The sequence below is a fragment of the Aythya marila genome, assembly GCF_965140915.1.
Source record: "Aythya marila genome assembly, chromosome: 21".
Taxonomy (NCBI): Eukaryota; Metazoa; Chordata; class Aves; order Anseriformes; family Anatidae; genus Aythya; species Aythya marila.
Genome location: NC_139062.1, coordinates 1,721,581 through 1,740,201, shown reverse-complemented (window position 1 = coordinate 1,740,201; position 18,621 = coordinate 1,721,581). Strand labels below are relative to the sequence as shown.

At 50.9% G+C, this 18,621-nt stretch overlaps 1 protein-coding gene across 1 annotated transcript in view; it reads left to right on the top strand.

The window, feature by feature from the left end:
• The window catches only part of NPHP4 (nephrocystin 4), a 31,798-nt gene that overhangs the window by 1,294 nt on the left and 11,883 nt on the right, over positions 1-18,621 (top strand). The window contains exons 2-15 of the mRNA XM_082777209.1: positions 39-229; positions 1,254-1,406; positions 3,172-3,344; positions 3,643-3,707; positions 5,053-5,208; positions 6,938-7,074; positions 7,698-7,855; positions 7,940-8,060; positions 11,522-11,704; positions 12,569-12,698; positions 15,920-15,966; positions 17,053-17,321; positions 17,464-17,655; positions 18,299-18,486. Coding sequence (XP_082633335.1) covers positions 59-229; positions 1,254-1,406; positions 3,172-3,344; positions 3,643-3,707; positions 5,053-5,208; positions 6,938-7,074; positions 7,698-7,855; positions 7,940-8,060; positions 11,522-11,704; positions 12,569-12,698; positions 15,920-15,966; positions 17,053-17,321; positions 17,464-17,655; positions 18,299-18,486 — 2,143 coding nt within the window. The 5' untranslated portion in view covers positions 39-58. The remainder of the gene's footprint in view (positions 1-38; positions 230-1,253; positions 1,407-3,171; positions 3,345-3,642; positions 3,708-5,052; positions 5,209-6,937; positions 7,075-7,697; positions 7,856-7,939; positions 8,061-11,521; positions 11,705-12,568; positions 12,699-15,919; positions 15,967-17,052; positions 17,322-17,463; positions 17,656-18,298; positions 18,487-18,621) is intronic.

The window sequence follows — 18,621 nt, the reverse complement described above, 5'->3', positions numbered from 1 at the left end:
TGCGCGTGCGCTCCCCTGAACCAGGCTTTCTTTTCCAGATGAACGTTCTCTGTAGCAGATGCCTAGAGGAAGAGGTGACCTTCTGAGCATCAAGATGAGCGAGTGGGAAAGGATTTTTCTGCAAAACCTCGCTGTTCCTCCCCACTCACAGCGGAGGCGGAATATCCCGAAGGAGTCAACGGCTTTTCAGTGCGTCCTGAAGTACATCGAGGGGACTGTTGTTACGCAGGTAAAGGAGTGCTCTGCTGGTGGCCTTGGGCTGGCTGAAAAAAACAAAAGAGCACACACACCCCAAAGCCTTTGCAGAAAAATGCCACGTTGGTTCAAAATCCTCCTGCGTACCCATTAGAAAAATGGGACGCTGCTGCAAACTTGCGAGGGTGGAAATTCTCCAGATGAGATTCGCAGTAGTGGGGCTTGGGCAGGAGTTGCTGCTGTGCCCCCGGATAGGCAGAGGCAGCCTGGTCTTGCCTGGTTCGTTCTTGATTGCCCGATCCTGTGCTTGCTGAAGAGGCAAGGCCATGCACAAATTCATGTTCCGAGGTTGTTTTTTTTTTTTTATAAAGATTTTAAAGGTAGGAACCAAGCTCAGAACTGAAAAACATTCTCATTTTCAGTACCGCTGCTCACAATATTGAGAATCAGAAATGACAGGCACAAAATGTGTCACTCCAACTTGGCCACGAAAGTCACTTAGTGCTTTACCGTCAGCGTTTGCCTGCTGAGCCTTTGGTTTCTGCTCATCGTGGTGCCAACAGGAGGATTGCACTTGCTGTGTTTTCAGGCCACAGCTCAGAGAGATTGAGATTACAACAAAATTACTGTTTTTGGCAGGGGAGCTAACTGTAAATCTCCCAGTAATGTGAACTGGGGCCGTATCTAAATTCCATGTGTTTTTATGAGTGTTACAATTTTACATGTAGGTTTTTAATGCAGGTAAACATTTTTACATTAAAATCTCTGGGTCACATTTTAGAAATACTTTATCACTTTGAGATGTTTAATACTGTGTCCAGCTTTTGCTTGGCCTTTTTTAATATCTTGCTTTAAAAAAGATGGCCCAGCTGGCTCTAGAACAGCAGTTTCTGCATGCAGGCAGAACGATGGCAGTTTGTGAAGGCACACTTTGGCCCCACACGTGCTTCTTCAGCATCGTTTAGGAAGCAGGAGCTAGCTGTGCTTTTGTGCAGGGTGTTTTGCCTGTGTCTGGGGGCAGGGAGGACACTGCTCCTGTTCTTCTCCGTGTGTTGCAGCAAGCGGCAGGCAGCTCAGTGGCCGTGGAGTTCCAGCTGCGCCTGTCCCTGTTCGATGTCACCTATCACCACTTCTTTGGCAAGACGTGGCGGAGCAGCACCAGGACCCCACGCAGTGCCCCGCAGCAGCGCCCCAGGGTGGTGTTCAACGAGGTAGGGGGCGAGCACCCGTTCCTGGGCGGGCTGGGCTGCAGGAGAGGTGTTCAGCAGGGATTTAACCTGAGCCGTTTGTCTTTGCACCAGGGTGGAGCAGGAGAGCGTGCTGTTTTAAAATAGCATGAGCATTTTAAAATAGCATCTCCCAAGTGTTCACGGGCTCTGGTTCATTGTCTGTCTTATGCTGTGCTTATTTTCCCTGCTGAGCTTTTTCTGCAGCAGTTTATTTTACCACTGTTCTCTACATATGCATTTACTATAGGAAACAGCAACAAGAACCCCTTTTCCTTCTGGTGCTTCGTAATCTTTTGGCTAGGTACATCTCAGATGCTGTCCATTAAGGCGCAGTTATTAATCTTTTATGAACAATTTATTATTTTAGGAAGGTTCTGGCCTCCTGTGAGCTCAGGCTGGGCAGTGCCGTGGTAGCAGCCGGTGGCTCGTGCTGCTGCCTGCTGTGCCGCTGTGCCAGCAGCAGAGTGCAGTGTTTGTTCAGACATGGGAAGGGACTGAGCAGCAGCACCAGCAGCAGCTCTTTTTTCATTACCTGTTATTAAACCTGCACAAAGCCATGCTTTTATCTGTCAGGATTATCAGCAAAACACAGCGTCTCCTGTCCTGCCTGCTACCCTGAGACAAAACCTTGCACAGGCCCTCGGGTGTGCAGCTGGCAGCACTGCTCCTGTTGCTGCTCTGCACAGCCAGGGGGGAGGCTGCAGATCCCAGCAGCACGGACATCGATTGCAGCTGAGATTTCATCTCCTTGGTCAGGACACTGTCTAATTATAACCTTTATTTCCACTTCAATCAATGCATTGCGCCGAGGATGAAGTTTAGCATAGATTAGAGCCGTGCTCCTTGATTTATTTAAATCGGGGATGGCATCTGAGGGACACTGGCATATGCATTTCTTCCTGGGGTGTTTGAATCATCACTCGACCCGTGCTTTTTGAATAGAGATGGAGGAAACTAAGGCACGGAGTGCTGCAAGGAGAGAGAACCAGTGCAGTGTTCCACGTGCTGCACAGCCTGTGCTTTGAGCACCATCCCCGTGACCACAGCGTCACCAGGGGAGCGAGCTCAGCAGCAGGTCTCTGGGCAGGGCAAGTGTGTCCCCACGAGGATGGCAAACACGAGGTTACCTCTGCTGGGAGGAGGATTTGTGCTGCCTTGGTGTAGGGCTCAGCAGAGAAGAAAGCGTTATTGAGCCTGTTAGCTTTTAAGGAGACAACTGTAAACTTATTTTAACAGTGGATTCACTTGAACGGCTTTTTTTCGTTGCAAGTTATGGCATCAGTCTCCTGCAGCCTGGCCACTTGTCAGCTGCTGGTGGTCATTGTTTCAGCATTTTGCAATAAAAGATAATAGAATAACGATTTATTTCTCGGGGATGATGTGATAATGTCTCTCTCTGTTATCCCTACCTGACAGTCTGTGATTACAGCAAATGTTTTCTCTGGGACACCGCGATAATGAGTTTTTAATAGAAAGATTAACCCCGCTGTAAATCCTGTCCCTGGGAGGTGACCTGTGTCCTGTCCCCTTCACCCCTGCCCTGTGCTGTGCTACTGGGGCTCGGGGGCTCCTGCAGCCCATGACACACCCAGCCTGATGCTTTAACTGGACCTGGCACCATGCACATCCTGCAAAACAGGCATCGTCGTCTCCTCCTCCCTGTTCTCTCTGCAGTGCTCGCTGTGTGACATGTCCTTGCCAGCAGCTCTGAGATGCCTTCTCTCCTTCCTCCCTGTCTCTCCTCCAGGCCGTTTACTTCCACACCTCGCTGAACCACCCCAGCATCACGGCTGTGGTGGAGGTGGTGGCGACAGCCCAGACACTGGAGGGGCTCTCCCAGGATCTGTCGTGTGGCTTTGGGCTCATCCCCCTGTTCGACAGCAGGTGGGATCCCACGGACCTGGCCGCCAAGGACAGAGTGTAGGTACTGCCAGCCCCAGGGCGTGCCTGCACAGTGGGGCGTGATTGCTTCTGGGGGGGAGAAAAGGTGGTCCTGGGGCTGCAGAGACTAACCTAGCTTTTAGAAAACAGTGTTTTGTTATTAGAAAATCAATGGTGGGGTTATTAAGTGATGCATATCTTTCTTGTACTGTTTTTATCATGTTAGAGAGTAGGAACTTCGGCTTCTTTTTTTTTTTGAGCAGAAGAGTTGCAGGAAATGTGCTTCAGGATGAGTTTATGGAATGCTTCACGTTTGGTTCATGCTCTTTGGTTTCAGACTCAAGCTGTACCACGGGACACCGCGTGCCTTACTGCACCCACTTTTCCAGGACCCTGTAGAAAGTAAGCAGCAGCGAGATACTAGCATCACTCCTTTCGTTGCAGTTTTTGTTATCCAAATAGGTATCGTGTTTGTTTGCTGGAGGCCAAAGGTGCACGGTCTGTGCCCTCGCAGTGCTAAGCAGAAGCGTGCCTTCTCCTTTCAAGCACTGGAGTTGCACGGTGGGTTTCAGTACCATGGTAAAAAAAAAAATTAAGAACATGAGTCAGATCTGATGAAAAAATAACTGTTTGTTTGAATATATGGTTATTACTTGGGCTCACTTTGAGAAGTGATCCCTATTGCGCAGTGAAAGCAAAGGAAATTTTGTACTGTTTTGGCACGCTTCAGGGGAAATGGGTATAGAGGGGAAATGCTTTTCTAAGCAATGCAGTAGAAAGAAAATGTAAGGCTTGTGGGTTTCTGTTCCAAAAAGATGTGTTGGATTTGGAAGCTGATAGCTGCATTGTCCCAGGTGAGGCTCCCCAATGAAAGTCACCTTGTGCGAGATGCCTCTCTGTGTCTAGCAAAGCGGGGAGGTGTCCTTGTGCTGGAAATACACACGTGCCTGCTGGTGCTGAGGCTGAGATGCACTGACGAGTGACGGGGACAAATTCTGTGCTTACCCTGTACTGATGGTTATTAAAGATGTTTGAAAAATGGTGAATGTTACGCCTGCCCCTGACAGCCCATCGGAAAGCTTTCTGCTGTCGATACATTGCTTTTTGCCTGGAGAAGGCATCTTGGGTCTGGTGCTGTTGGAGAGGAATAATCTGCCTCTGAGTGATGTTCCTTCCCAAGCACTCAGGGTGTCAGCACAGTTGCTAGAAATAGTGTGTGTTCCTTCTAGCCAGAAAGGAAGAGCACCTCTGTTTTTTCCATTTGATGTGAAAATGGTTTAACTTCTTAAATCTGAGAAAATATTCATGTTTCTTAGCTGGAAAGCAGAGAAGTGTCTTAAGGCTCTTCCAAAAACCCTGGGGCTGTGCCATGTTGATGTGCAGTGCTGGTGGACAACATGTGCTTCCCAGCAACTCGGGAGTGAGTGGGTTGTGGCCAGAGGATGTGCTGTGCTGCCTGGGAACATGCACTGCCCATCAGAGCTCATGTTGGTTTGGTTTTCCCCATCTTTTACTCTTGCTGCCACAGACTGCCGTAAATTCCCTGGCACAGGGTCATTTAGGGGAACAGGGAGTCCGTGTTCAGGAATGTGGTGTATTGTCAGCAGGAAAAACATTGACTTGTCAAATTCAGGTTTTGCTTTGTTCATGAAACGTGCCTTTATTGATAATTTTTTCAACTGACAGCAGCACTGTAAAGCTCTCTTCCCGTTGATTTTGTCATTTCATAATGTTTTCTCCTATTTAGAGAACAAGTACATGACGATAATGGAGAACAGCCACCTGCAGTACACCCTGAAGCCCCACCCGCCCCTGGAGACGATATTTCACCTCCTGCCTGAAAACCTTCTGGTGTCTGGGCTGCAGAAAATCCCTGGCTTGCTCCCTGCACACGGAGACACGAGTAAGGGCCCCTTGAGTCCCTCTGCTGCGGGTATCAAACTGCAGCGTGACACAGCGCTGCTCGGGGCTGCTCCTGCAGTCCTGCTCGTGCACCTCTGCCTCCCTGGCTGTGAAATTGGGCCCCTGTGAGTGGCTCCAGTGTGTGCCTGTCGGAGCCAGGCTTCTGCTCCCTGCTGGCCTTCTCCTCTCACCCTGCTCTACTTGCAGGCAGCATTGATTCGTTTTAATTGTACAAACCAAACCTGCTGGCAGCCGGAGCAGGCAGGCATCTGTACCTCGCTGCTGCAGCATCCTGAGTTGTGCAGCAGTGATGTGCAAAAGTTATCGGGGGAAAAAAGTGACAAAGAAAGAAGAAAGGTTTGCAGTGAGCTTGGTTTGTGACTTATCTGATTTCAAAGCCACACTGGATATTTTCTGCTTGAGCCCCAGTGGTGCCTGCTGATGTCCCTTCAGCGTGGTGCTGTGCATGTGCTGGCAGTGCTGGCTGCCTGCTGTGGGTGCCCAGCCCAGGGCTGGTTGTGTTCTGAGTCCCCAGGGTCACCAGCCAAGCCGGGTGGGTTGCAGGTGCCTATGGGAGGCTTTCCCCCTGCTGCAGGCTCAGTTTGTGTATTGGTGAAGGATCCACAGGTCCTACTGCTCTTCTTTGGCTTTACGATCTCTCTTCTATGCTCAGGGTGTTAAAAACAGCCCCCAGAACACCAACGTGACCTGTGGGGCTCATTCTCTCTGCTTTCTACGTGGACAGAAATGTCACGGACTTCTCTGGAACTCCCCTGTGGTGGAGAAGCAATCGTGGCATTTGTATCCAGTCCTGAAATATGTCTGCGTGGCTTCATTCTGCTCTCTTCTCTGTTAATTGCTTTGCTCCTGGGAAAATGCAAGGGATAAATAATGGTTGGTTTAATTAGAGTCATTCAGAAGGAGTCTTAGGAGAAGCCCGTGCAGCTTGTTTAAGATTGTCCTTGTTCGTGGTGGTGCTCTGGGTAGTTAGAGAGCTGGCAGGTCCAGAGGGATGAGCTTCTCCCACACGCAGCCCTCATAAATCTTGCCTTATGGATGCCAGCCTTGCAGTTCGGGTTGATCTGACTGAAATGACGTGATCTGGAAACTCAAAGAACAGAAAGACAGTACCATCAGTTTGGCAGAGGAATTATTCTCCAATTTACTGCATGGAAAACCCTGCTGTTAACCAGTTCTTGGGTTGCTTCAATTAAGGTTAAAGCCGTGCATAGTACAGCGAGGTCTCCGAAGCAGGTGGGTCCCTGGTGCTGCTGAGGGCCCTGCACGAGGCTGAACCTGGGGATGGCTGGAGGAGCCCTTGACCTCAGACTGGCAGCAGGATGAAACCCAGCAGCTCTGGCACCTGCTACACATCCCTGTGTCCCGTGGCAGGGGTCTGTGTGCACGGAGCCGTGTGTAGGTGCAGAGCAGCGATCCCACCTCATGGCTGGCAAAAGAAAACCTCTGGCACTGAAATCCCACCCAGCTCTCCTGGCTTGTGCTTGCACATCAAAATGGGGCTTCACTGGCTAGGGATGCTACCTGTTCTGTTCATTTTTTTTTGTTGAAAAGCCAGGGCTGTGCGGGTTCCTGCTGTGGGGTGCTGGGGGCACACTGCTGTCCTGCGCCTGTCCTGGTGCTGTTTGCTGCTCAGGTTTGGTCTGAGGCCTCCGAGCCAGCACTGCCCCTGGCTCTGCAGCGTTACCCACGGCCGGCCTCTTGTCTTGCAGGTGACTGCTTTCTGAAACCGCGGCTCATGAAGTCGGTCACCTGCTACCTGGACAAGCTCTCCATCAGGCTGTACCCTTCTTTGGAGAAATTCGAGGAGGAGCTGCTGGAGTTACTGAACAGTGACCGCTTGCTTAAGGTAGTGCCAGTATAATTACCCTGGGAGAAAGTACAGCAAATGAGCAATATGCCACTGCTGTGTTTTCAGCTAGAGAGGAAGCATTCGGACAAATTGCACTGGAGTGTTTGTTTTGCTTAGAATGTCCATTTTTTTTCTGCTGTGAAAGCCTTTTTCTTTATCTTGTAGATTCTTTTGGATTAGTAGTACACAGGTGCTTTGTGTAGGTTTTATGTTGAATATCCAGACACTAATCAGCAGAATTTAGCTCAGCTCTGCTACGAAGAAGGCAAAGAAAAGATTTGATGCTCATTCTCATGAGCTTCCTTCTGCATCGCAGTGCTGTGAGCAGGGAGGCCTCCTGCCAAGGCCTGCTTATTTGTCAGGCCTGCGCTGGCTGCTGTAAAGATGGAACATGTTAATACCTAGAACTCACTGTGGGGCAGGTGCATTTCAGTCTGACCATACGTTTTGTGCAGTTTTGGGTGCTGAGTGCCCCTGTGGCATCATGCACCGGGCCATGCAGAGCCCCTCTTGGGGCTGGTTTCCCATGGCGATACGGGAGGTCTGTTCCTTGGGACCCGCTGTGGGCGCAGGGCCGCTGTCGGTCTGTCCCTGACCCCCTTGTCCCCCCGGTGCTGCAGGTGAGCACCCGGCCTGCTGGCAGCATGCTGTGGGTGCAGGAGCGGCGGCTGCGTGTCGGCGTCCACAACGGCCTGCGCTTCGTCCAGGCGCCGCAGGTGGCCGTGCTGCTGCCAACGGCAGATGTGGCCCGCGGTCAGCCCGATGGCCCCACAGCCAGGTAAGAGTTGCCCGTGTTCCCCTCCCTGTGCTGCCCATGGGGCTGCAGCCGAGCCTTCTTCCTCCTCCTCCTCTCTCTCCGCAGTGCCACGGGCCAGGCCTTGCTGCTGAGGAGCCGCCTGCAGCTGAGCGAGATGGTTCCGCACCCAGCCTTCGGGGTCTGCTTCCAGCTGGAGTACGTCGTCTGCGCTGGGGCCAGCAGCAAGGTAGGGCAGGGGGGAGGACGGCTGTGCTGTGGTGTCCCTGTTATGAACACAAAGTCTGCCCCTGCTGATCCTCAGGTGCCGTGGGGGCTGTGGCGGGGCCCCATGGGGTCGGTGCAGGCACCGGGGGGCTCCTCCAGCACGCGGCCCCATCCTGCCAGCTGGGATGTGGGGTGGTGGAAAGGGAGCCTCCGGGCAGCCTGAGCACGGGGCTCAGGAATGATCCTGAGCATCACATCCAGTAAGGGCTTGGGGAGGACAGGAAGGGTGATGGAGGTCCCACCATTGGGTAGAGAATGGCTCAGATAAACTGTATGCTGTGGCATCTCCGATAGAGTTTTTTTTTGAATTTTATAAAGAGACATTCTTATAAATGGCATGAGCAATGTGATTTAGACTGGGAAACAGATTTTTCTGATAGTATTAGAAAATTCTGCTGTCTTTAAAAGTGGTAGTTATGTTATTTTTCACTGCTTTCATCCTGTTGTAGCAATGTTATTCCTTATCTTTTAAAAAGAAAGCACAGTGTTTTCCACAGAAATGGTTAACGCTGCAGAACAGCATTATGTTGTGCCCTTGGGACTTGATTGACCTCAAAAATCAGAGAACCAAGGCTCAAAACACTTGTTATTTCTGTGAGCTATCTCTGGGACATGGGTTGTAGAGTTGCAGGATTTTCTGATTCAGAACTCCTGTTTCTGCAGGGTTTCAGGATTTTGTGCATTTTCCTTCCTTATTGTAACACACTGCTGCCCTGTGATTATTTCTGAAAAATGAAGTGCTTTCTGTGAACCAGAACCATCGCAGGATCTTAGTGCTGGGTGAATTGCTTCTTCGCTTCCCTTTGCTTTTCCCCACTGTCCCTCTTTGCTGTGGCCCGCTCTGCTCACCCATTAAATGCTCTAGGGGGAAACCCAGTCATTTGGCTTTTACCAATTCTTGTTGGCTAGTATCACAGATCTGCAGGTGAGGAACATCAGGGAGAAGAGAAAGCACTCCCAGTAAGGAAATATTTCCAACAGCAGATTTATTCATCTTGGTAAAACTGCTGGAAATATGAGTGCTAGCTAGGCACTGCTTTTCTCTGTGTAATTATTCAGTGCATCCTTGGCCTTCTCGGTTGGAAATGTGAGTAGCTGTGTTTTGTTGGTCTCTCAGCACCTTTTAGGATGAGCCCAGCCTTGGCCAGCTGTACTGGGCTTGCTGAAGGACCAGGGCTCTGCCTTGGTGCAGCTCCTCCTGGCACCGAAATGCCTCCAGGCAGCCCTTCTGCTGCACCCCTGCAGGCCAGCAGCGTTGGAGCCTCATCAGGCTTTCTTACAAGTGTGCCTCTTTCCATTAGTTCTAATGACTGCTGGGGATCTCTGCTGCCATCAAACTTAAATATCCACTTCTGTGTTTGAAACAGTGGAAAACTTTGAGGTAGGGGGGGAAAATTGTTCCTGGTGGCACAGTGTCTTCCAGGATCAAACAATAGCTCCTTTTGTTGCTCGTGAAGGGTATCGAAAGAACTGCCTCGCTCTGTGGGAAGAGAGGCAAATATCTCCCATCAAAATGTCAGAGTGCTTTCTGCAGCACTATGTGTAATGTGTTGCAAATGGGCTTATTAAATCATTTTAATTATATGTTGTTAAATTTTTCCACTGTGTATATGTATATGGAGAAATTTAGCCTGCAGCAGTCCTGGAGTGTTCTGGCAAACCAATTTGGAAAATTTCAGCTTTTTTAATTTAAAAAGAGACTTTTCTTTAGAATTTAGCATTTATGCTGAAAAGAGATTAACCCCTCATGCTCTTTTTCCTCTCAAGTGCTGAGTTTTTTTTTCTGGGAGCTGAAATCTGATGTTTTCAGGATCTTAAAATGATGATAAATCTCTGTACTAACTGCGCTTGCCGAGATCATGCCCGCTAGTGTGAATTTACTGATGATTTGTAGGTTTTTTAGCTATATCATTCAGTGGAGGTGCTGACAGCCAGGCTGTGCCACGCGACTCCACGCAGATGGATGCTGCCCTTCGGTGGCTTAGTGAGCAGCAGCTCAGATGGGACGGGGATGGTCTGGCTGCAGGGACAGGAGGTCGCTGGGCCAGCAGGGAGCTCCTGGTGAGGCATGTCCCTGTCCCTTGGTGAGCAGGGCTGCGGGTGCACCTCCCCAGCGCTCCTCCAGAGCGCTCTCGCAGCCACGTGGCTGAATCGATAGCAATTGATTCGTTATGAGTCCCTAATTGTCCTGCTAAGATGGCAGGGAGAGGGTCGTTGGTAATGCAGTAAATGTCTTGTCTCGTTAGGGCTGTCCAGAACAAAACTGGGGAAAATGGATATTTCGAAAAGTGGCACGTGTGTGTGCCAGGATAAAGGGATTTGTATTGACTGGGGGAGGAGAAGCAGAGAGGAGCTGTGCCATCGGGAATCAGGTGTTGAATTCACCTCGCTTAAAAAGCTGGAACCTGAGGACCTGCAGAGACAGGGATCCAGGTGCTTGGCTGTGCCGTGGGCCCGTGGTGCTCACAGCCATGGGGCTGCTGGCCCTGGGCATGCATCCGCCCCTGCTCCCTCTGCCCTTCTTGTGTGTGCTTAATCCCTGAGCTGATTGCAGTGCCATAATTAGCAGCCGGCAGGGAGCTGCGGGAGGGACTTCAGGTGGAGAGCTGCAAGTTCGGTTTGGTGCCTTTCTGTCCATTTCTCTCGGTTTCAGGGGAGGCTGCTGAGGCGTTGGGGTAAGTGGGAGCCTGTGGCCTCTGCCTTGCATGGGTTTCCTGGCTTTGAGGAGCAAATGGTCAAAAATCCATCATTTAGTGCAGCAATTGATGGGAGAGGGCCACAGCATAATGGGTGCCGTGTCCTTGTTGTGGAGACCTGCTTACCTGCTGCACAGGGCCAAGTTCCCATCTCGTGGAGCGTTGTCCTGGTTGTTATGGCAGTGCTGGTGATAAATTCCTAGTCAAGGCTGCTAGCTCTTGTGTTTATCTTGCTGGGCTGAAAATGTTCATCTGGAGGCAGACAGTGGCCAAGGAAAAGACTTGCTGCAGAAAAGGAGGGGTGGCGTTGTCTTTATTTATCCCAGCCTACATGGGCTAAATATATACAGAGGACGAAAAAGCTCTAGTATTTTTGAAAAGCATTTTATTGTTTTGCTGATCCATAATATAGAGGTATAGTCCTTTGTGTAATTTTGTAAAGGGATAAGGTACAATTACCTCGAGTGTGATTGCCTAGCATTCTGCAAGCGTAGCGTGCAGGGAAGGGAATCGTTTCAGTGATATGCTTGTTAAGCTGGGAAAGAGCAGACAAAAACAAAAGGTACTCAAGGAGGAGGAGGAACGGCGCAATAATTACAGCGAGGAAGCAGGATTCAGACCTGCGTGCAGCTCTGGCCACAGTTCTGCTTAACCTTGAAGGGGTGAAGCTGTTTAGAAAGGTCCTGTTCCTGCCTGTTTTTGACCCGTGTCCCCGTGTGTCCTGCAGGCTGAGGCTGGCAGTGCCCTGGGCCCGGCGGCCGACATGCACGCGGTGCGGTGGGCGCTCTGGAGCCCCTTCCTGGGCACCGATTCCTCCCCGGTGGTGCTGCCCCTGCGTGGTGGTGCCCGCCGTAGCCCTGGCCAGGCCTTGGTCTTCAGGGCCCCTGCTGACAGCGAGAGCTCCGAGGAGGTAAGGGATGCTGCTCCGGGGAGGTAAGGGACGCCGCTGCCTCTTCCTCTGCACCCCAAATGCCCTTCAACACCCCAGTGGCTTTCCCAGATGGGCTGTCCATTACTAGAACCTTTCCAAGTGCCTGGGTGATGGGGAAGCTTTTTGCAAGTCTGAGTGAATAGAGTCATGTGAAAAGGAAGATAACAGCCCTCTGCCCCTTGCCCGTGCACATGAATACTTGTATATGCTGCGCTCGGTGTCAAGCATTTTAGAGGCTGTGAGCACGCGGCGGAGCTGGTCAGCACACTTATTTACTGTGACGCTTCTGGGAGGCCTCTGTGAATTGAACTGTTTTATTCTGGGCGATGTACACGCAAATGAAAAGAGGAAGGCCTTGCTCCAACGTGTTTATGGCTTATCAGTAAAAGCGAGTTACTGCTCAGGTTGAGACCATGCAGGGGAGAGTCACAGAGATGCATCCAGAACTCTGTTAGTGTTAAACTGCCCTGATTGCTCTCTGCCACAGACAGATGGGTGCCTACACAGCTTGCTCTGTTGAAGATTGGGTTATTCATGTATGGGGGAAAGGAGCAGCACCTGTGTCTGTGCTGCAGTGTGCTTTTAAGTAGCTGGTGGCTCTGTGTGCATGCTCTTCACTCAGAGGAATCTGATACCTGGAGTGGCTGCAGGCAGTTTGCAGATGTCGGTGTGCTTCTGCAAGGGCACGGGTGTCCGGGGAGCTCACAAACTGCTGGATGTGCCTGCACCTTGCACTGTGGCTTTTCTGTTAGCAGGGGGAGGGAATGGGGTCTGCTTTCAGAGGTAGGAGTGAGTATGTACACAGCACGCCTTCTCTAAAAGTATTTAACTTCAAATTTTCAGGTGAAGCAAGTTGCCTCTGGTACTGTCCAATTCCATGTTTCCACCGATTCAGAAGAAAATCTTGCAACTTCAACAGATACGTCAAGTAAAGCCAGGAAAGAGTCAGAGAAGCCTCCTACACCATCTCTGAGTGAGTGTTCTCCATGTTGGTGACATTTAAAATATAGAGTGTAGCACTGGTATCTGATCAAGAGAAAAAACAAACTTCACGTGACTCCCAGTGAGCTAGTTTATGAATTACTGTAGTGAATGGAGTTTACATTGGTTGGGTTTCAGTTCTCACTTCTCCTTTTTACCTTCTAAAGTTTACCTGTGATGTTGGAACAGGGCCATGTGCAGGAATTGCACTAATTTGCAGCATGCCACCAAACCGCCCCCATTTTTGTTCTCTCTGACAACATTTGGGCTTCGGCGCTGAACCACCAAAAACTCCTGGAAGGGCCTCGCAGCCTCACCAGCAATGCGTTGCTCCCTGCCAACACTGTTACTTATCTCTTTGAAATCATAATCCCTCCAGATGGTTGAGGACAGAAGAGATGTCAATTATAGGCTGAGTAATAAATAATCTCGTTGAGCTGCAGTTCCTAGAGCGTGACAGCAACACACGTTTAATCAGCACACACCTCTAACGCGAGGGGTTCTGTGCCAGTGTTGAGCTGGGAAAAACCAGGCTCTGTGTGTGTGTGCATATATATAGTACGGGAGTGCCAGATGGTGGGGTTCTCAGCACCGATCTATGTCTCTTGGAGATAGAAAGAAAATTTTCCTTTGCTTTGGGAATGGAGTTTGGTCAGTACCCAGTGCTCTTGGAGACCCGCTCCGGTTCACGCTGCTTTGTTTCTCTCAGCTCTCCCCTTTCCTGATCAGTGGGAAGAAACCCATAGGTCTGTTTTAATCTGTGTTTTCCCCCCCACACACACAACGTAGGACTGGGATCAAAGTAGGTCTGTACAAGTTTTCTTCTTTGTCCATTCTGGAGCAATTTGATGTTCCCCTGTGCACTCTGCTGAGGAGGATGCTCCTCTTCCACGGAAAGCCTCTCAGCTCCCTTGTTTTTAATCTTTTTCAATTTATCTATGGATGTGCAAACCAGATTGCTCTCAACTTAACTGCCTGTTTAAACATCAATATGTGAGTTTATTACCTTATTAATGGGGTGTTGTTACTGCAGTCTATAGGACCGTTTGTGCTTGAGGGACTGCCAGAAAAGTCATCTGTTAGTAAATGTTGTGCTGTACAGACAAGTGCCAGTTTTAACCGTGTGCTTGCCTGCTCAAGCAGCCAGGCTGTGTCAAATGACTTGGGGGTTCCCTCTGAATATTTCATGAGCTCGCAGGGCTCCTCGGTGAGCCTAGCAAGGCTGCAGCTGCCAGACAGGGTGGAGCACTCTGGCTGCGGGTCAGGGATGCAGTTGGAGTGGGAGCTGCGTGGTCGGTCCCGCACTCGGCTCCGGAGCTGCGTCGCCTCCACGAGATGGCAGTGGCACCATGGGTTTGCCGCGGGAAGTCCCTGACCCACATCCAGCTTCAGGCTTGCTGCCTCTGGGGCTGTCTCTGCTAGTTTAACGGGTTTTAAAGCAGAAATCTTCGAGGGTAAAATTAAGAGGTTTAGCTCCTGGTGTTGGAGTTCGCCGGGATACGCTGGATTAGGCTGCCATCGACATTGCTCTGAGGCTGTTCTTTCCCTGATGTTGCTTGAAAGATCTCTCTTGAATGCATTTCAGCTGGTATCAGTCAATTCAGTGAACTGCAGCGTGGTGAAAAGAGAAGCCTGGCAGAATGTGGTCTGACAGTGACCCTCTGTGCCCATGCATGGGGCTGGAGATGCTGGGCTGCCTGGACACATGAGCAGCATGCTTGGGGCATCCTGAACGCACACCCCCTTCTCTGGGGATGGCCCCAGCTCCCCTCTGGCAGTGGCTGCATTTTCAAGGAACCATTCTTGATCCTGGTTTCCCCACCAAAAGGAAATGGCTTTGGAGGCTGGTTATGTGGTCAAGGGGCAGAGATGTTGGATGGAAGCTGGTGGCTGTGTGCTCTGACAAGGACCCTGGGCATGCAGCTGGCACGCAGCCCTTTGTCCTGCAGCATGCCCAGAGGTGCATTTGTAAGGTTTGGCGTGGGAGTTGTGACCCCACGGCCACTGCTCCTTTACTCCCCTCTGCTGGTTGCCTCTGCTCTGCAGGTTAATTCGGCAGCAGCACTGTTTAGGTGCTCGGCAGCTCCTGGGACGGGTAGATTGCTGTGATCAGAGCTGGTGCTTGCTTTTACCCATTTAGGACACTCACAGCAGTTTTTAAGTTCACAGCTACACTTAAGGAGACCTGTGAGGCCACCTCCTTTCTCGTGACAGCCGCTGGGATGAGCGGTGCTGCCAGCAGCCCCCAGCACTGGTCCTGGAGCCGTGCAGTGAGCCCAGCAGCTCCCCAGGAGGCCAGGACACCCATTTTTGACAGGGCCTGGCAGCTTCTATACGTGTTTTTTTCCCCTGGGATGGGATGGAGCAGGAGGTTTGTCCTGTAGCATTTACAGGACAGGGTGCAAGCAGCTTAACAGTGCGTGGGGCTAAGTCTGTGGTCGAACAGATGGGCTGGAAAACCTTCTGCTGTACTGACAGCTCCAGTGCCCCTCGTACTTCTGCGCACAGTTGCTTTAACAACAGCTAAAGTCATTGTAATTGAGGGAAAACATTATTTTTGACAGAAGGGAAACAGGGCAATTTCCGTTGGACAATAGTCAGAATGAAAGAGCTGGAATATATGCGGTCGAGAAAGCAAAATAAAGTCCCAGCATCGCCAGAAAACATCTGTGTTCCTTGTCTGCTGTAAAGGATTTGCTGCTTACTGGAACAGCGAGTTCAGCCGTGCCAGCAAGCGAGCAGACCAGCCAAATATAAACACAGTAAAACTCATACTGTTTCAGGGCATGAATGTACGAACAGATGAAAGTAGTGACAAGAAATAATGGAGGAGCTATGAAAACCTTAAGTATCCTAAAAACTTTCACGTCTCATTAAGCAATCCACTTAGCCAGTGCCACATGGCTTTAAGGGAAACTGCAGCACTGTCTAGAGATGGAGGAGCTGCGTTTTACAGCAGGAAAACTCTCCCTGGCAGATTTAGCCTAATTCCCAGCAAAATAACCGATGAATCTGGAGATGTGCTACATGTTCCCGCCCCAGGTAGCGCTCTCATTGGAAAAATAAGTCAAGCAGGGGGCTGAGAGGCAGCAGGCCACCTTGCTGAGCTGGTTCCATCTCTGAAAAATAGACTGTGGCGAGGGCAGGGCTGGATGCGGGTGCAGCAGGCTCGGGCTGGGGGTGATGGCTTCATCTCCTTGTGCCTCTCCGCAGGTTCGCCCTCCCTGCTGCGCCCGGCGACCTCCCCGCGGGGACCAGGGGTAAGTAAGTGCTGCCCTGGGGGCTGTGACCAGAAGGTGGGACACGTTGTGGGGTGGGGAGCCCAGGGGTACAACCCCCAGGGTGGCTCCTCCGAGCTGTGCAAACCACCTCTGCACAAGGTGCTGGAGCAGGGGAATTTTAAAATACGTACTCCTAGTTTTCTGTTTTCTGTTTTTTTTTTTTTTTTTTTTTTTTTTTTTTTTTTTTTTTCAAATAATTTCTAACTGGTAATGCTAACAAAGCTTGTTACCTTGGCATTTTGTTTTGGGGAGATTTTCTTCCCCTAAAGCCTTGCTGTGTGAGCCCTGCTGGGTGTGTGCCTTGCCTGTGTGGCTGCGTTGCTGAGCTGTGTGGGCACGGGCAGCAACCAGTGGCACTTCCACATCACGTAATGTGGTCCAATTGCTGAGATCACGCTCAAAGTCCCATTAACTGCTCATTTTCAGGGCTGCCAGGGCAAAGAAGCACCAAAAATGCAGCTAAAATCCACTTTCACAGAGGGAACAAAACAATTTCTGCATATCATTTGCTGGGCAGAATTTTCTGAGCTGTTTTCACTCCCCAGTCACACCCCAAATACCTTTTTAAGGGCTGGTCTGGTTTTTGACAAGCCAGATTTGCTGGGCAGTATTGTCCACGGTACGGTCTGACAATGATTTCTTCATGGAGAGCTATCAGGATTTAAGATGAGCTATAAATACTGAAACCTCTGGTTTTTGTATCTCAATGCAGGCATCAGTGCCCACAAATATTTTTGATGAAATGAAATGCTTCATAGGACCGCATTGAACTCTTTGATCTTTCTACTGCATTTTCTTATTCCTCCCTTTGCGAGAGAAAGCAGAGCACAGCAGCTGAAGCAGAAAGCAGAGGTGTGAACCCACAGGCAGCCAAGCTGTGCCGCTTCTCAGCGGAGCGGAGATGCTGCTGAGCCAAATCTCAAAGCAAACAGCATTTGAACTGCACGGGCTGCTTGAAAATAAGTGCCTTCTGGCCCACCTAGCCCGTGGAGACTTCATGCAGCGTCGTGGTGTGTTTTCCCTGGATGGTGCCAGCGTGTTCACAGTATCCTTTTTCTTTTCCAGTTGTCTCTCTCTGAGCTCTCGGCCTCGCCGCGGAGCAGCAGCGCCCCGGTGCCACGGCCCCGCGGGACACCACGGGACACCCGCACACTCAGAGCCCCCGGCACAGCTCGTTCCGAGCCTGCCGTGCCCTGGCACGTGGCTGGGATCACGCACCTGGAGGCTGACCTGCACCCCGGATCCCCGGACCCCTCCGGCAGCGAGCAGCTGCGGGAGCTGCCCTTCACGCCCACCCAGCCACCCATTGCGGCCGTGGGGCTGCCGGCAGGCAGGTGGGGTTCTGGTGGTGCTGGGGGGTGATGCTGTGGTGGGGCTGAGCAGCCTCTCTGGGCACTGCACTGTGCTGAGCGTGCTGAGGGAGAAGCCTGGGTTGGGGCATCATGACCGCAGAACTCAGCCCTGTTTCTCTGCCAGTTCCAGCACCGTGCTCTCCCGTGCCTCCCTGGCGCTCCTGCATGCCTCTGGCTTTCCAGAAATCCTGGACTGCAACAAGGAGCCTGTGGAGATTGCAGAGCCCCTGGACTTCACGAGCTTCAGTCCTCAGCTGGAGGAAGCTGATGCTCTGCAGAGCAATGAAATAATCCTGCAGTTCCTTGCTTTCAGTAGGTAAGATGCCGAGCCTTTGTGGTGTGGTCTGCGGGTGGATTTGAGGTGCCTTTCAGGAGAGAATCCCTTCCCAAAATTGTCCACAAGCTGCTTTCAGGCTTGAGCAGGAGAAGCCCTTGTCAATGTGCTGCTTCTCCCAATGCCTGCCATGGAAGCAAAGCCCTGGAGTGCTTTAAAATGACATTATTGTTCTTTTAAGGCACTCTTCAAACATTCTGATTTTTTTTTGTTGTATACATTAGCCACAGCGTGACACAAAACCAGTTAATGCAGGATTTCTGCTTAAATGCATATTACATTGAGAAGCCGAGTTTGGAAAGGCTTTCTGTGAGGGTGGCTTTATCTTGCCAAGGCGCTGCTCGCAGCTCTTCTATAGATGGCAGCGCGCTGTGCAAAGGTAAAATGCTACTTGTGCTTGGCTCTTCCATCACAGCATATGGTAGAAGACAGCTGGAATTATGAAGCTTTTGGAAAGCAAAGGCAAACCATATGCCTGCTGTCTTCAAAGAAGTCCAAATACTTTTGATAATACTGATCTTCCCTTGTTCTCCTTCTTGGTGGGTGACAAATGCACGAGAAGCTTATGATCAGGAGGAAGCGCTGCGTTAACGGTCCAACCAAACCCACTCTTCTCTTGCTCAAGGGCTCCTCAGGATGGAGTGGAAGGGACGTGGCCCAGGACCTTGTTCCTCACCTTCCAGTTCTACCATTTCCCACCGGTCACCACACCACGTCTGCAGCTGGTTGACATGGACAGCGAGAAGGTAGCCAGGGCAGCCGCACAGCCTCAGCTCTTTGTCCAGATCAACAAAGATGGCACTCCACGCACTGGTGAGGTCTGGTCCTGATGTGTTCTAGCATCCTCACGTGGCCTTTCCTCTTCAGGACTGAACAGGAGGCGTGTGAGAGGGTGGAAGGAGGAGCAGGAGGAAGATTGCGCTGTTGAGGTGAAAGGGTTGCTCGTGT